The sequence below is a fragment of the Elephas maximus genome, chromosome 15 (assembly GCF_024166365.1).
Source record: "Elephas maximus indicus isolate mEleMax1 chromosome 15, mEleMax1 primary haplotype, whole genome shotgun sequence".
Classification (NCBI taxonomy): Eukaryota; Metazoa; Chordata; class Mammalia; order Proboscidea; family Elephantidae; genus Elephas; species Elephas maximus.
The window spans coordinates 19,688,626-19,700,642 of record NC_064833.1 but is presented as its reverse complement, the minus strand read 5'-3'; the positions used below and the strand labels follow the sequence as shown (position 1 = coordinate 19,700,642).

General features: G+C 39.5%; 1 protein-coding gene across 4 annotated transcripts in view; it reads left to right on the top strand.

Moving 5' to 3' along the window:
* Positions 1 to 1,072: 1,072 nt before the first annotated feature.
* The window catches only part of TBC1D31 (TBC1 domain family member 31), a 48,394-nt gene continuing 37,449 nt past the window's right edge, over positions 1,073 to 12,017 (top strand). For 3 of the 4 annotated variants that reach the window (XR_007513289.1, XM_049854056.1, XM_049854055.1), the window contains exons 1-4: positions 1,073 to 1,282; positions 1,964 to 2,110; positions 6,724 to 6,839; positions 9,835 to 10,013. Coding sequence is in view for 3 of the 4 variants with exons in the window: in XM_049854056.1 (XP_049710013.1) it covers positions 1,206 to 1,282; positions 1,964 to 2,110; positions 6,724 to 6,839; positions 9,835 to 10,013 (519 nt within the window). In the remaining variant the exon portion in view is untranslated. Of the gene's footprint in view, positions 1,283 to 1,963; positions 2,111 to 6,723; positions 6,840 to 9,834; positions 10,014 to 12,017 lie in introns of those variants that run through there. The other variant, XM_049854057.1, reaches the window with a different exon arrangement.

Here is a 12,017-nt window from a genome sequence, read left to right as displayed (position 1 = left end):
AGAAGAACCAACAAGTATGGCTTGGAAGAAGTACAGCCAGAGTACTCCTTGGAAGCAAGGATGGCAAGACTTGGTCTCATGTACTTTGGACATATTACCAGGAGGGACCAGTCCCTGGAGAAGGACATCATGCTTGGTAAAGTAGATGGTCATTGAAAAAGAGGAAGGAAGACCCTCGGTGAGATGGATTGACATAGTGGCTGCAACAATGGGCTCAAGCGTACAATGATTGTGAGTATGTTGCAGGACCAGGTAGTTTCATTCTGTTGTACATGGGGGTCACTACGAGTCGGAACTGACTCAACGGCACCTAACGATAAAAGAAATTGATGGAAGTTTATTGAATACATGATTTGCAAATTGGGGTAACATTTCGACGAGGGAGTCAAAAATGCTCTGAAGATGAAAGGAACTTCCAAAATTCTTACACCACATCTTATTGTAATTGCCAGGGAAACAGGGCCAGAAGAGTGTTGATGTAACAATTTACCCTAAAATACAGCTTCTAGTCTGATTTTGGAGTTTCTGTACATAGAGAATTCCTCAAAAGAGCCCAGTTTTTACTGTTTTATCTAGACCGTTGTTTGACTTAAAGGTGATTCTTAAGAGACCGTGTTCCTCAAGACTGACGTTCCAAAAGGACACCAAGGGGGCCTAGGTAGGTTACTCCAAATCCACGGACCCCAGAAATCTAGATTCTAGAGTCGGAATCGACTCGACAGCACTGGGTTGGGTTTTTTTAAGAGAATTAAAACTGTTTCTTACACTAGATGGACACAGGGACCTTAGGAGAAAATCACTTTCATTGCCTCAGTTGGGAGCCTGAGATCCCGCAGGGATCCCAGGGTGCAGCACTCAGACGCGTGTTCCTAGCCCCACGCTCCGCTCGCAGAAAACTACGATTCCCAGCAGGCCTTGGGTACCGGGGAACGACTCGGAAAAGGGGCGGGGTTGGACGATTCCATAGTCTAGAGAGGGAGGGGGTGCCTGGGCGGAGTTAGGGAACCTCAGCTTCCGATTGGTTGTAAATAGACAGGCCAGTGCCTGCGCGCGGTTGGTACGATCCGCGGACACTAGCCGTGGGGCGGGCACTCAAATTTCCCGGGCCCGGAGCGCGGGGCGTCCCGGGAAGGTCAGGACGGTTACCCAGCCTCCCGTGGCGGCCGCAGCGGATCCTGAGTCCGCTGTCGCGCGTGGGCTTAGATATGCAGAGCACAGACCTGGGCAACAAGGAGAGCGGCAAGATATGGCACCGCAAGCCAAACCCTGCTGCTCGGGACGGGTAAAGGCCGCGGCGGAAGGGCCCGGGCTGTGGATCGGGAAGGTGCTGGGGTGCAGTCCTGGGCACACGGTGTCCCTGTCCTCACCGAGCGCACCTTCGGGTGTTACGGTAGCTGTGTTGGAAATGGAAATAAAACCCATTTACACCTAATTCCCTTTAGACCATTCTTGTATCACAAACTCTCACTAAGACAACTTGAAGTTAGGCTATCAAGTTGAAATTTTTCTTAATAATGGTAGCTTGTGATTTACAAAACTACTTTTCGGTAATTACATCATTAATTTGTGCAGATGTTTGTGTTTAATAAAGCAGTTGAACTGCTCGGTCTAATATGTCCTCTCTCTCATCACGCCGTTTTTCCTCAATCACAACTTGTTTCTATGTGAGTTTATTTGCAGAATGTCTGTCTTCCCACTAAACTGTAAGCTCTATGAGGGCAAAGACCATGTCACATTATTCCTAGCTCCTGGCTTGCTAAGTAACTGACACATAGTTCTGAACTGGTTTTCGGAAATGATTGTAAAGATCGATCCGGGGGGAGGGGTGGGAGGGAGAGCAGCAGTAGGAGAGGAAAGAATGAGTAGGCAAAAAATCTTCAAAATTAATATAAAGGCCGAATTTTTCATAATATCCAGTAATGCTCCACATAGAATTTAATGCGTGTTGTTTTGTTTTTGACAGAATTATAGTGAACATCATTCACAGCACTTCTGATTATCTTCCAAAAGTTTCGCGGTTTTTGAATGTGGCTTTTGATAGCTCAGGTGATTGCTTAATTGCTGGGGACCATCAAGGAAATATCTATGTTTTTGACTTGTATGCAAACAGGTAAGCAGATACTTCTGATATTTACCTTATTTAGCAATTTACTGATTGTTTTAGGACCTGTATTCATTTTTTACTCAGGAATATTTATTCTAACCGTATCAAGAGTTTAACTACTAACCAAAAGGTCTGCAGTTCGAATCCACCAGCTTGGAAACCCAACGGGGCAGATCTGCTCTGTCCTGTAGGGTTGCTATGAGTCCGAATTCACTCAGCCGCAACGGGTTTGGCTTGGTATTTTGGTATGTTCCATGTACTGTGCTACCTTGCAGGATGCTGTCCTAAGTGCCGAAGGAAGAAAGTGATAGATAGCATGGTTAGATTTCTTGCCAAATTAGAATGCTGGTTTTAGCAGTATCTCTTGTAGCTTGTTTTTCTGTAAATTTAAAAATTCATTACGGCTGATGTATCAGTTAATTTCTAGTAGTTCATTAGGCAAATTAGAAAGAACACAATGTCCTTTGCATTATTGTTTCAGTGAATTAGGTCTAATGATTAAAAAGAATACATCCTTACTCTTCTTCCTCTTCTCTTCCCTTACTAAACAATTTAGTCCAAAGCAATTAGATGGGACCAGTCAAGGTAGATATCCAAGCAGTGGGGGTGGGTAGGAGGGAGAATTATATTAGCCCAGCAAGGGAGTAAGAAGGTGTATGTGGGAGGGAGGGGCAGTGATGGAGAATCCGTTTATTACAGAGGGCTTTGATCACATATGTAAATGCATTGAGGATAATAGAGGCCAGGTTACTCACTATTGGAAAAGAGAATTACAAATGTGGAAAAGTAGAAAACAAAATGAACTCTGTAGTATTAGATTGGAATATATCAGTGTGCACTCATGGTTTTGAACATACAGATAGATAAATAGACCTAGAAATAAATAAAGGTGTGTGTGTGTGTGAATATATGCACATATGGTCCTTATGATCAGTGGAGAAAAGATTCAAGGTGTCAAGGATTTCATTTTACTTGAGTCCACAGTCAGCACCCATGGAAGCAGCAATCAAGAAATCAGATGATGTATTGCATTGAGCAAATCTGCTGGAAAAGACTTCTTTTAAAGTATTAAAAAGCAAAGATATCACTTTAAGGACTAGGATGCGCCTGACCCAAGCCATGGTATGTTTAATTGTCTCATATGCATGCGAAAGCTGGATAATGAATAAGGAAGACCAAAGAAGAATTGACCCCTTTAAATTATGGTGTTGGTGAAGAATACTGAATATACCATGGACTGACAGAAGAATGAACAAATCTGCCTTGGAAGAAGTACAGCCAGAGTGTTCCTTGGCAACACAGATGGTGAGACGTTGTCTCACATACTTTGGATATATTATCCAGAGGGACCAGTCCCTGGAGAAGGGCATCGTGCTTGGTAAAGTAGAGAGTCATTGAAAAAAGAGGAAGACTGTCAACAAGATGGATTGATACAGTGACTGCAACAATGGGGCTCAAGCGTCACAACAATCGTGAGGATGACACAGGACCAGGCATTGTTTTGTTCTGTTGTACATAGGGTCGCTATGAGTCAAAACTGGCTCAATGGCACCTAACGAGAACATGCTCCTTGGCTTTGTCCACTGAATGGGCCTAGGACCAACAACACCCAATAAAATGAGTACACCTAGTGTCCAGTCCTTGGTTTCTAATTACCACTCTCCACTAAAACTAACCAGGGATCCTTGGCGAAATGGCCAGTTTCAGGACTAGGACACTGGAGTATCTTGTAGAAAGAAAAAAGGAATTATTCAAAGAATGATGGGAATTTTCAGAAGGACATAGACACAGCTTGAAGGAACTCCCTGTGGCCAAATCAGACAGTTTGAATATCAAAAATAATAATAATAATAGTAATGGTTAATAACACATTGAATAAAATAGAAATCCTTGAGTTCATGCTGCAATAAACAAATAATTTGTTTATTTGCATAGTCACAAAGTACCTCCCCATGAAATACTTATTAATTACAGAGGGGGAAAGAGTGATTTTGCAGTATGGGAGCCTGGTAGATGCCAGTGGAATGAAATGAAGAACATAGCCAGTAATGGTCCAAATCAAAACTTTGTGCCATCCTTAGAGGATGCAATGAAAAGAACATTGCATGACGTCTGTAATATTCTGCTAAAGACATATAACTGAATCTAATCGGATAGAAACATCAGACAAAGTTAAATTTAAAGCATTCTGTAACAAAACTGGCCTATAATCTTCAAAAGCATCCAGGCATGGAAGCTGAGAAAAGACTGAAGAGGTATTATTTCAGCTGAGGGAGATTAAAGAAACATGACAAGTAAAAGGCATAAATATGGACTGATCTTTTTGCTGTAAAGACTTTATTGGGACAACTGGCAAAATTTGAATGGGGCCTGAGGATTAGATGGTAGTAATATATCAGTGGAGCCCTGGCGGTGCAGGGGTTAAGAGCTCAGCTGCTAACTAAAGGGTCAGCAGTTAGAATCCACCAGCCGCTCCTTGGAGCAGCTCTACTCTATCCTGTAGGGTTGCTATGAGTCGGAATTGACTGGACAGCAACAGGTTTTTGAGTTTAATATATCAGTAGGAACCCTGGTGGTGCATTGGTTAAGTGCTCGGCTGTTAACTGAAAGGTCCACATTTCGAACCCACCAGCCACTCCTCAGGAGAAAGACGTGGCAGTCTGCTTGCATAAAGATTACAGACTCAGAAACCACCGGGAACCATTCTACTCTGTCTTGTGGGGCGGCTATGAGTCTGGATCGACCGGATAGCAATCTATATATGTGTATTTTAATATATCAGTGTTATTTCCTGACTTTGGTGGTTGTACTGTGATTATGTAGAAGAATTTCCTTGCTTGTAGGAAACACGTGATCTTGGCGACTTACTCTGCTAGTTCAGGAAAAGAAGAGGTGATCCTTCATACATGCTTCATTTTTCTGTGATTTATCAAGCAGACATGTGTTAGCCATTGTTTCTGCTCTTTGCCAAAAAAGTGATGCACAGAATTCTCCCACTCTTTTACTCATGCCTGACCTACCTTGCCATTTCCCAATCTTAAATCAGTACAACTATCTCTTCTTTGGTCCTATTACTGGACTAAGTAAAAGTATTTGTTGATTGACCCGTTTACGTAAGAGTGAACTTCAACATCCGTGATGCTTAGCAATTCACTTGCTTACCTATTGCTATTTAAAATTCAACTATCCTTACTTCTTTCCTGCCTTATTCATGAAAGTAGATGATCGCAGTTTTTCTGGTGCTAATCCCTATAACTGGGTCTTTAATCCTGTCTTCTTCTGTGGCCTTCCTGGGGACTTTGCGCCACGAGTTTTCCTCTCTTTCATTTTGCTCACTGCCCCTTTTCTCTGTCTATAAACATACACAGCTAGTAAATGGTAGACCTCAGACTTGACATCAGGTCTGTCTGATTCTGAAGCTCTCTACACTGGGTTCCCTCAAAGTGTCATGGTCTCTTTTCGGTTCTCATCTTTCTAAAGCACTAAATGTTCTTGTCTTCCCCTCTCCCCTGAAATTTCTTTCTTTAGACTTCGTGTTAAGGCTATTTCCTGGTTTTTCTACCTTTCTGATCATTTTTCCCCTGGTGTTTTTGCTGATTCTTCCAGTGTCTATCCCTTTAATGTTTTACTACCCAGTCCTTGGTCCTTGGCCTGCGTCCTTCCATATTCCAGGTATTCTCTTTGACTATGTCATCACCACCATGCCTCAGGCTTTAGCTGCCATGTTAACACTTCCATGTGTGAAAATTCAGATTTACTTCTATCCACCAGCCCCGCCCTGGGAGAAAAGAGCTGGCCATTTGTTCCCATAAAGATTTCTACCTAGGAATCCCCGTGGGGCAGTTCTACTCTGTCATATGGGATCACTATGAGTTGGAACACAACAACAACAAACCAAAGAGAAAGATACTTCTAGATTGGGCTGTCCAATATGGTAGCCATTAGCCATAGGTGGCTGTTGAATCCTTGAATGTGTCTAGTCCAAATCAAGATATGCCGTTAAGTGTAAAATACACGTGGACTTTGAAGACTTAGTATTAGAAAAGAATGTAAAATGTATCAATAGTTTTTATATTGATTACATGTTGAAATGATAATATTTTAGATACTTTGTTTAAATAAAATATATGATTTTAAAAATAATCTGTAAAACATTAAGTAAAATATATTTAAATGAATCAAATATATTGTTAAAATTTGTTTTACATCTTTTTACTTTTTAAATGTGGCATCTAGAAAACTAAATGATATATGTGACTTACTTTATATTTCTTTGGACGGTGCTGCTCTAAATATTTTTCGAGGGCCTTAAACTCAACATGTTTAATATCAGACTTATTATTTTTTATCCCCAAACTTGCTTCTCCTTTGTCCAAACTCAAAAGCTTAATTTTGTATAAATTAAGCTCTAGCTATGTGCCAAGTACTCTGCTAAACACGTTACGTATATTATTTCATTTAATTATCAAAACAACCTGATATCAGCTCTTATCTTCATTTTATACACGAGGGATTCCAGCTTCTTCCCTCTTCACCCCACGCTTAATGCACCACCAAGTCCCTAAAATTCTATGATGACTTGAAGAATTTCTGATACTAATACAGTCATCTTTCGATAGGTTTAACCTTGTTCAGCGAACAGCGCAAGCTTGCACAGCTCTGGCCTTTAACCTTCGTAGGAGGTCTGAATTCCTTGTGGCATTAGCTGATTATTCTATTAAATGTTTTGATACAGGTAAGAAGTCCTTCTATTTGTCTTTTTGAAACAGTGAAATACTGAGGTACAAAAATAAAATACAGATACTTTTTTTTAAATAACCTATGTACTTTACACCACATTGTATTTTTAAATAGGATATTAGAGTTCTGTAGACTGAACCTCTTACACTTATTAAAAGAGCGATCTCAACTTTGTTTTTTAATTCTTAATCCATGTGTTTTAAAATTTAGAAAGAGAGATAAATAATAATAGTGATAGCTAGCACTTAAAAAAAAAAAAAGCACTTATATGGTGTTTATTCTTTGCCAGGTACTGTTCTTTGTCTTTATACCTATTAATTCATTTTAATCATCATAATAACCCAAGGAGATGGATGCTATTATTATCTCCATCTTGCAGGTGAGGAAACTGAGGCACAGAGGTAACTTGAGGTCGTCCCACAGCTTGTAAGTGGGAAATCCTAAGCCAGGATTCCGGCTTAGGTGGTCTGGCAGCAGGGTCTCTGCTCTGAATTTTGATTCTAAGATGCTACGTCTTTATACTCACCTCTGATGGTTCTGGAAACCCTGGTGGCATAGTGGTTAAGTGCCACGGCTGCGAACCAAAGGGTCGGCAGTTCAGATCCACCAGGTGCTCCTTGGAAACTCTGTGGGGCAGTTCTACTCTTTCCTATAGGGTCGCTATGAGTCGGAATCAACTCGGCGGCACTGGGTTTGGTTTTTTTGTTTTTTGGTTCTGATGCTTCCCTTGGATTCCACCCATTCTCCACTCTGTATCACATTCCTTTCCCCATATTGATTCCCCATCCCAGCAAAGCCTCTTCCTTAGAAGCCGCTTCAGCCTTCCTAACTCCTTATCTCCTCAGCTACTACTCTCTCTCTTTCCTTCACTACCAAACCCCACTTTCTTACTGCTTCTGTCCATGTATTCCGATTCTGGCTCCCCCGCCCATGTTATGGGGACTAAATCTTGAAGGACATTGATAACTTCTGATTGAATCCTCTGTACTTGTCACCCTCCTTCTCAGTAGCGTTAGATACTTTTGATTACTCTAAGTCTTTCCTTAGTTTTCATACTGTTACCTCTCCTGTTCTCCTACCTGGAAAACCCTGGTGGTGTAGTGGTTAAGGGTTTGTCTGCTAACCAAAGGGTCAGCAGTTTGAATCCACCAGGCGCTCCTTGGAAACCCTTTGTTTTGTACTCTGTTCTGTAGGGTCGCTATGAGTCGGGCTCGACTTAATGGCAACGGGTTTGGTCTTTTTTTTTTGGTTCTCCTGCCTTTCTAATTGTTTCTTAGTAGTCTCTCCCCCAGATTGTTTTAGTGGTTTCTAGACTTGGGTTTTGATCCAAATAAAAAAAAAGTAGAGGAACCCACATAAGCTATCAACTTTTAATTTTTCTCATTGACATTGGAAGGAATGATATAATTTTATTTCATAAATAAGGGGTTTTTTAAAACATGAAATTTGGAGGAGCATAATGCTAGATTAAAAGACAGTACTTTAAATTTAGCCTTATGAAAAACTCATTTTGTTGTCCTTATTTTTCACATTTCACTAAGACCAATGAAAAATGGATCCTGGACTAACACCGGACTTTAGACTGCGGTTTAGGAGTCACTATTCTCTCCCTAAAGCGATTATCTCTTCTTCTGTCCTCAGATTTGACCTACTTTGTATCTTAATGTTTTCCAGATTTCTATCTTGGCTCCTGACTGTTCTCTTCCCTTCCGTCTTTCCGGGGGGGAAAAAAATTCTGATCATAAAAATAATACATATCAACTGTAGCAAGCTTGGAAATATACAGAAAAGTGTAAAGAGAGAATGAAAGTCATTTGTATTTTACTACCCAATGATAAGGAGTCCTGGCAGCACAGTGGTAAAGAGCCACGGCTGCCAACCCAAAGGTTGGCAGTTCAAGTCCACCAGCCGCTCCTGGAAAACTCTATGGAACAGTTCTACCCTGTCCTGTGGGTAGCTCTGAGTCAGAATTGACTTGATGGCAATGGGTTTTTTTGGTTTTCTCAATGATAATTATCATGAACAATTTTTTTAATTGTGTAAATATATGTGTAACAAAACATTTGCCATTTAAACGGTTTTCATATGTACACTTCAGGGACATTAATTATGTCCATCATGTCCAACTATCACCCTTAACGATGGCCAAATTTATCATGAATCATTTTTGTTGTTTTTTTCCTACCAGACTGTTTTCGCTGCTTGTGCACACACACATATCTCAGAATCAATTTTTAAAAATGCATTATCTTTTCACACTGCTAAATCAGGGCTTCCTCATGTATATCACCATGCACTTATTTAACTAAACTAGAACCACCGGCGGTCCTGGTGGTGCAGTGATTAAGAGCTTAGTTACTAACCAAAGGTCAGCAGTTTGAATCCACCAGCTGCTCCCTGGAAACCCTACGGGGCAGTTCTGCTCTGTCCTGTAGGGTTGCTATGAGTCAGAATCTATGGCATCGGGTTTGGTTTGGTTTTGGTTTAGAACCATTGGAATTTTAACTCCTTTGTCTCAACACACCCATAAGTCCTTTGATTTTCTCCTTAATTTTCTTGAATTTATTCCTTTCTTCATTGCAACTTTCTTAGTTTAAGGGCTCCTTATCTCTTGCCTGTACAGCAAAATACAAATTATTCTTTTTATCTAGTCTCTTCCATACTTCCAGTACATCCAGCATATATCCTCCAGTGTGCTCTTTCTAAAATACAGCCCAGAACTGGTATTTTCTATATAAAACTAATACCTGCAAGAGAGCCCAAACTCCTGAGCATCGTATTTGAAGCATTTCTTAATCAAACTCTTTATCGACCTCATCTGCTGATACCTCCATGATATACTTCTTACTAACATGTTCTGTAATACACTGTTATCAACTAGCCACAGCCTTCCATTTTTGTAGATGTTGATGGAGGTGTCTCATGTAATACGTAGCCATCAGTTGACTCAGTTCACAGATAATATATAGTAACCTTATTTTTTCCCACAGTTACCAAGGAGCTAGTTAGCTGGATGAGAGGACATGAGTCGTCAGTATTTTCAATCTCCGTGCATGCATCTGGGAGGTATGCCATCACTACTTCTTCTGATACCGCACAGCTCTGGGACTTGGATACCTTTCAGAGAAAAAGAAAGCTGAATATTCGCCAATCAGTGGGTATACAAAAGGTCAGTGAGGAGGGACATCTTGGCCTGTTGTGATCCTCAGGCAGTTCTGTGACTCAAAATCAACTGCTCAACACACAACAGCGACAACATAGCCTAAGTTACTAGCAAACATTCTTTTAAAGACCAGATAGTGAATATTTTAGGCATTGTAGGCCAAGAGGCAAAATAGAAGCTGCTATGGTTGTACTTTTGTAACCATTTAAGATATAACCATTTAAAAAATGTAAAATCTGTTCTTAGCTCTTATACAAAAACTGGCAGTGAGCCAGATGTTTGCCACTCCTGGCTTTTATTGTAAGAAACAGAAAATAAATAACCTAATCTTAAAGTAAAACTTTGATTCTTATAAAATTTTAGTGTAGTTTGCTAAACCTATAATTTGATTCCAGTTTCTGATTCTGTATTTTAAGTAGATCTTCTATGACTCTTTTTTTTTTTTTTGATAACTCATGAAAATAGTAGTAGTACGTACATCAGGGTTAGTTTCAGGACTGAATGAGATAATCTGTGCAAAACACTTCTTATAATGCTGTTGTATGTTCAGTGCTTAGTGAAAGTAGCTGCAGCAGCTGCTGTTTGTATTGTTGTTGTTATTATTATGTACATTATTACGGGATTACCTCACTCAGTGCAGTTAGACATGTTCTTAAAAAGCTGAAAGGTAAATAAATTTATTATCTTTCTTTTGAACTACATTATATAGGTACACAACCTCTTATTGGTAATTAAAAAATCCAGAAGTAATTCCAAAACCCAAAAGTGTTTTAATAATATTTGGTGGAAAAATGTGATCTGATCTGAACTCATTTGGCAGCCGTACCTGAACTATGGACATGAGGCTGAAATATTAATATGTTTTAGTGTGGGGGGTTGCCCAGGTCCATTGGAGGTTCTACATAATAGTACACCGTATGCATTGTATTACCTTTCTATTACCGGAAATAATTCAGAATTCTGAAGCACATTTGGCCCTGAGGGTTTCAGATAAGGAACTGTGGACTTTTGATTTCACAGTGTTTCAAAGACCCTTCCACTCCTAGCTCTTTTCACTAATTTTTGTGCATAGCAATAGCAGTAATTAATACTAATAGTAATATGTACCAATTGTCAAGTATACCTTCTATTTCTATGTGCTTACCACTTTCTATAATTACTATTAAGTAATTATACATGGTATAGTAATTCTAAATAATTCTAAATGGTAGATACTATTATCCACATTTGTAAACTGAAGCCCAGAATCATTAAGTAACTTGCCAGTTTCACATAGCTTATAAATTGTAGAGTTTCAGTTTACATCCAAGCCTATCTTAGTCAAAAGCCATTCCATTATACCATCCTGGAGTACTGTTATACTCAGGTGCACCAGTCACTTCTTCAAGTCAGTAAATTCTGATTCTTCCGTTGATTCTTGGAGATAAGATATTCAGCTCTTCAGTTAGTAAGTTTGGGATAAATAATTCTGAGGGTTTTAATGACGGTGTTCAGTATGTATCTGAAAAGGCTTTGTGATGAATATTAGAAAGTATTTCATAGGATTGTTTTACTGAACTTAATTCAAATGATCTCTATATGAAATTATTGCTGAGCTGTACATTTGACGGTAACGAGCTAATATTACTATGCTTAACTCTAAATTTTTGAAAAGCTAATGTATGACTGAAAAATGAATTAGGGAGCTTAACGCATATTCTATAAGGAAAAACGGGAGCCCCAGCATTGACGCCAGCCCCCACAAAAGTACATCTTGTTAATGCTTTTGATGTTTTTCCTAAGCTCTTTATATTTGTCAGGAGATGACACTATCTAAATAATAATGATATGATTCATTACGAACAATTTTATAATCATTAAGATCTAGCAATTAAAATCACAGATATAGTAATGAATAATCATGTAGGCAATAATCTATCACAGTTCTTTCCCTAAAATAGCAGTCGATGCTCATTAACTTTTAAGGGTTTGCTTCTCCCCTTAGGAATAAACTTTATTACTTTTCTAGAA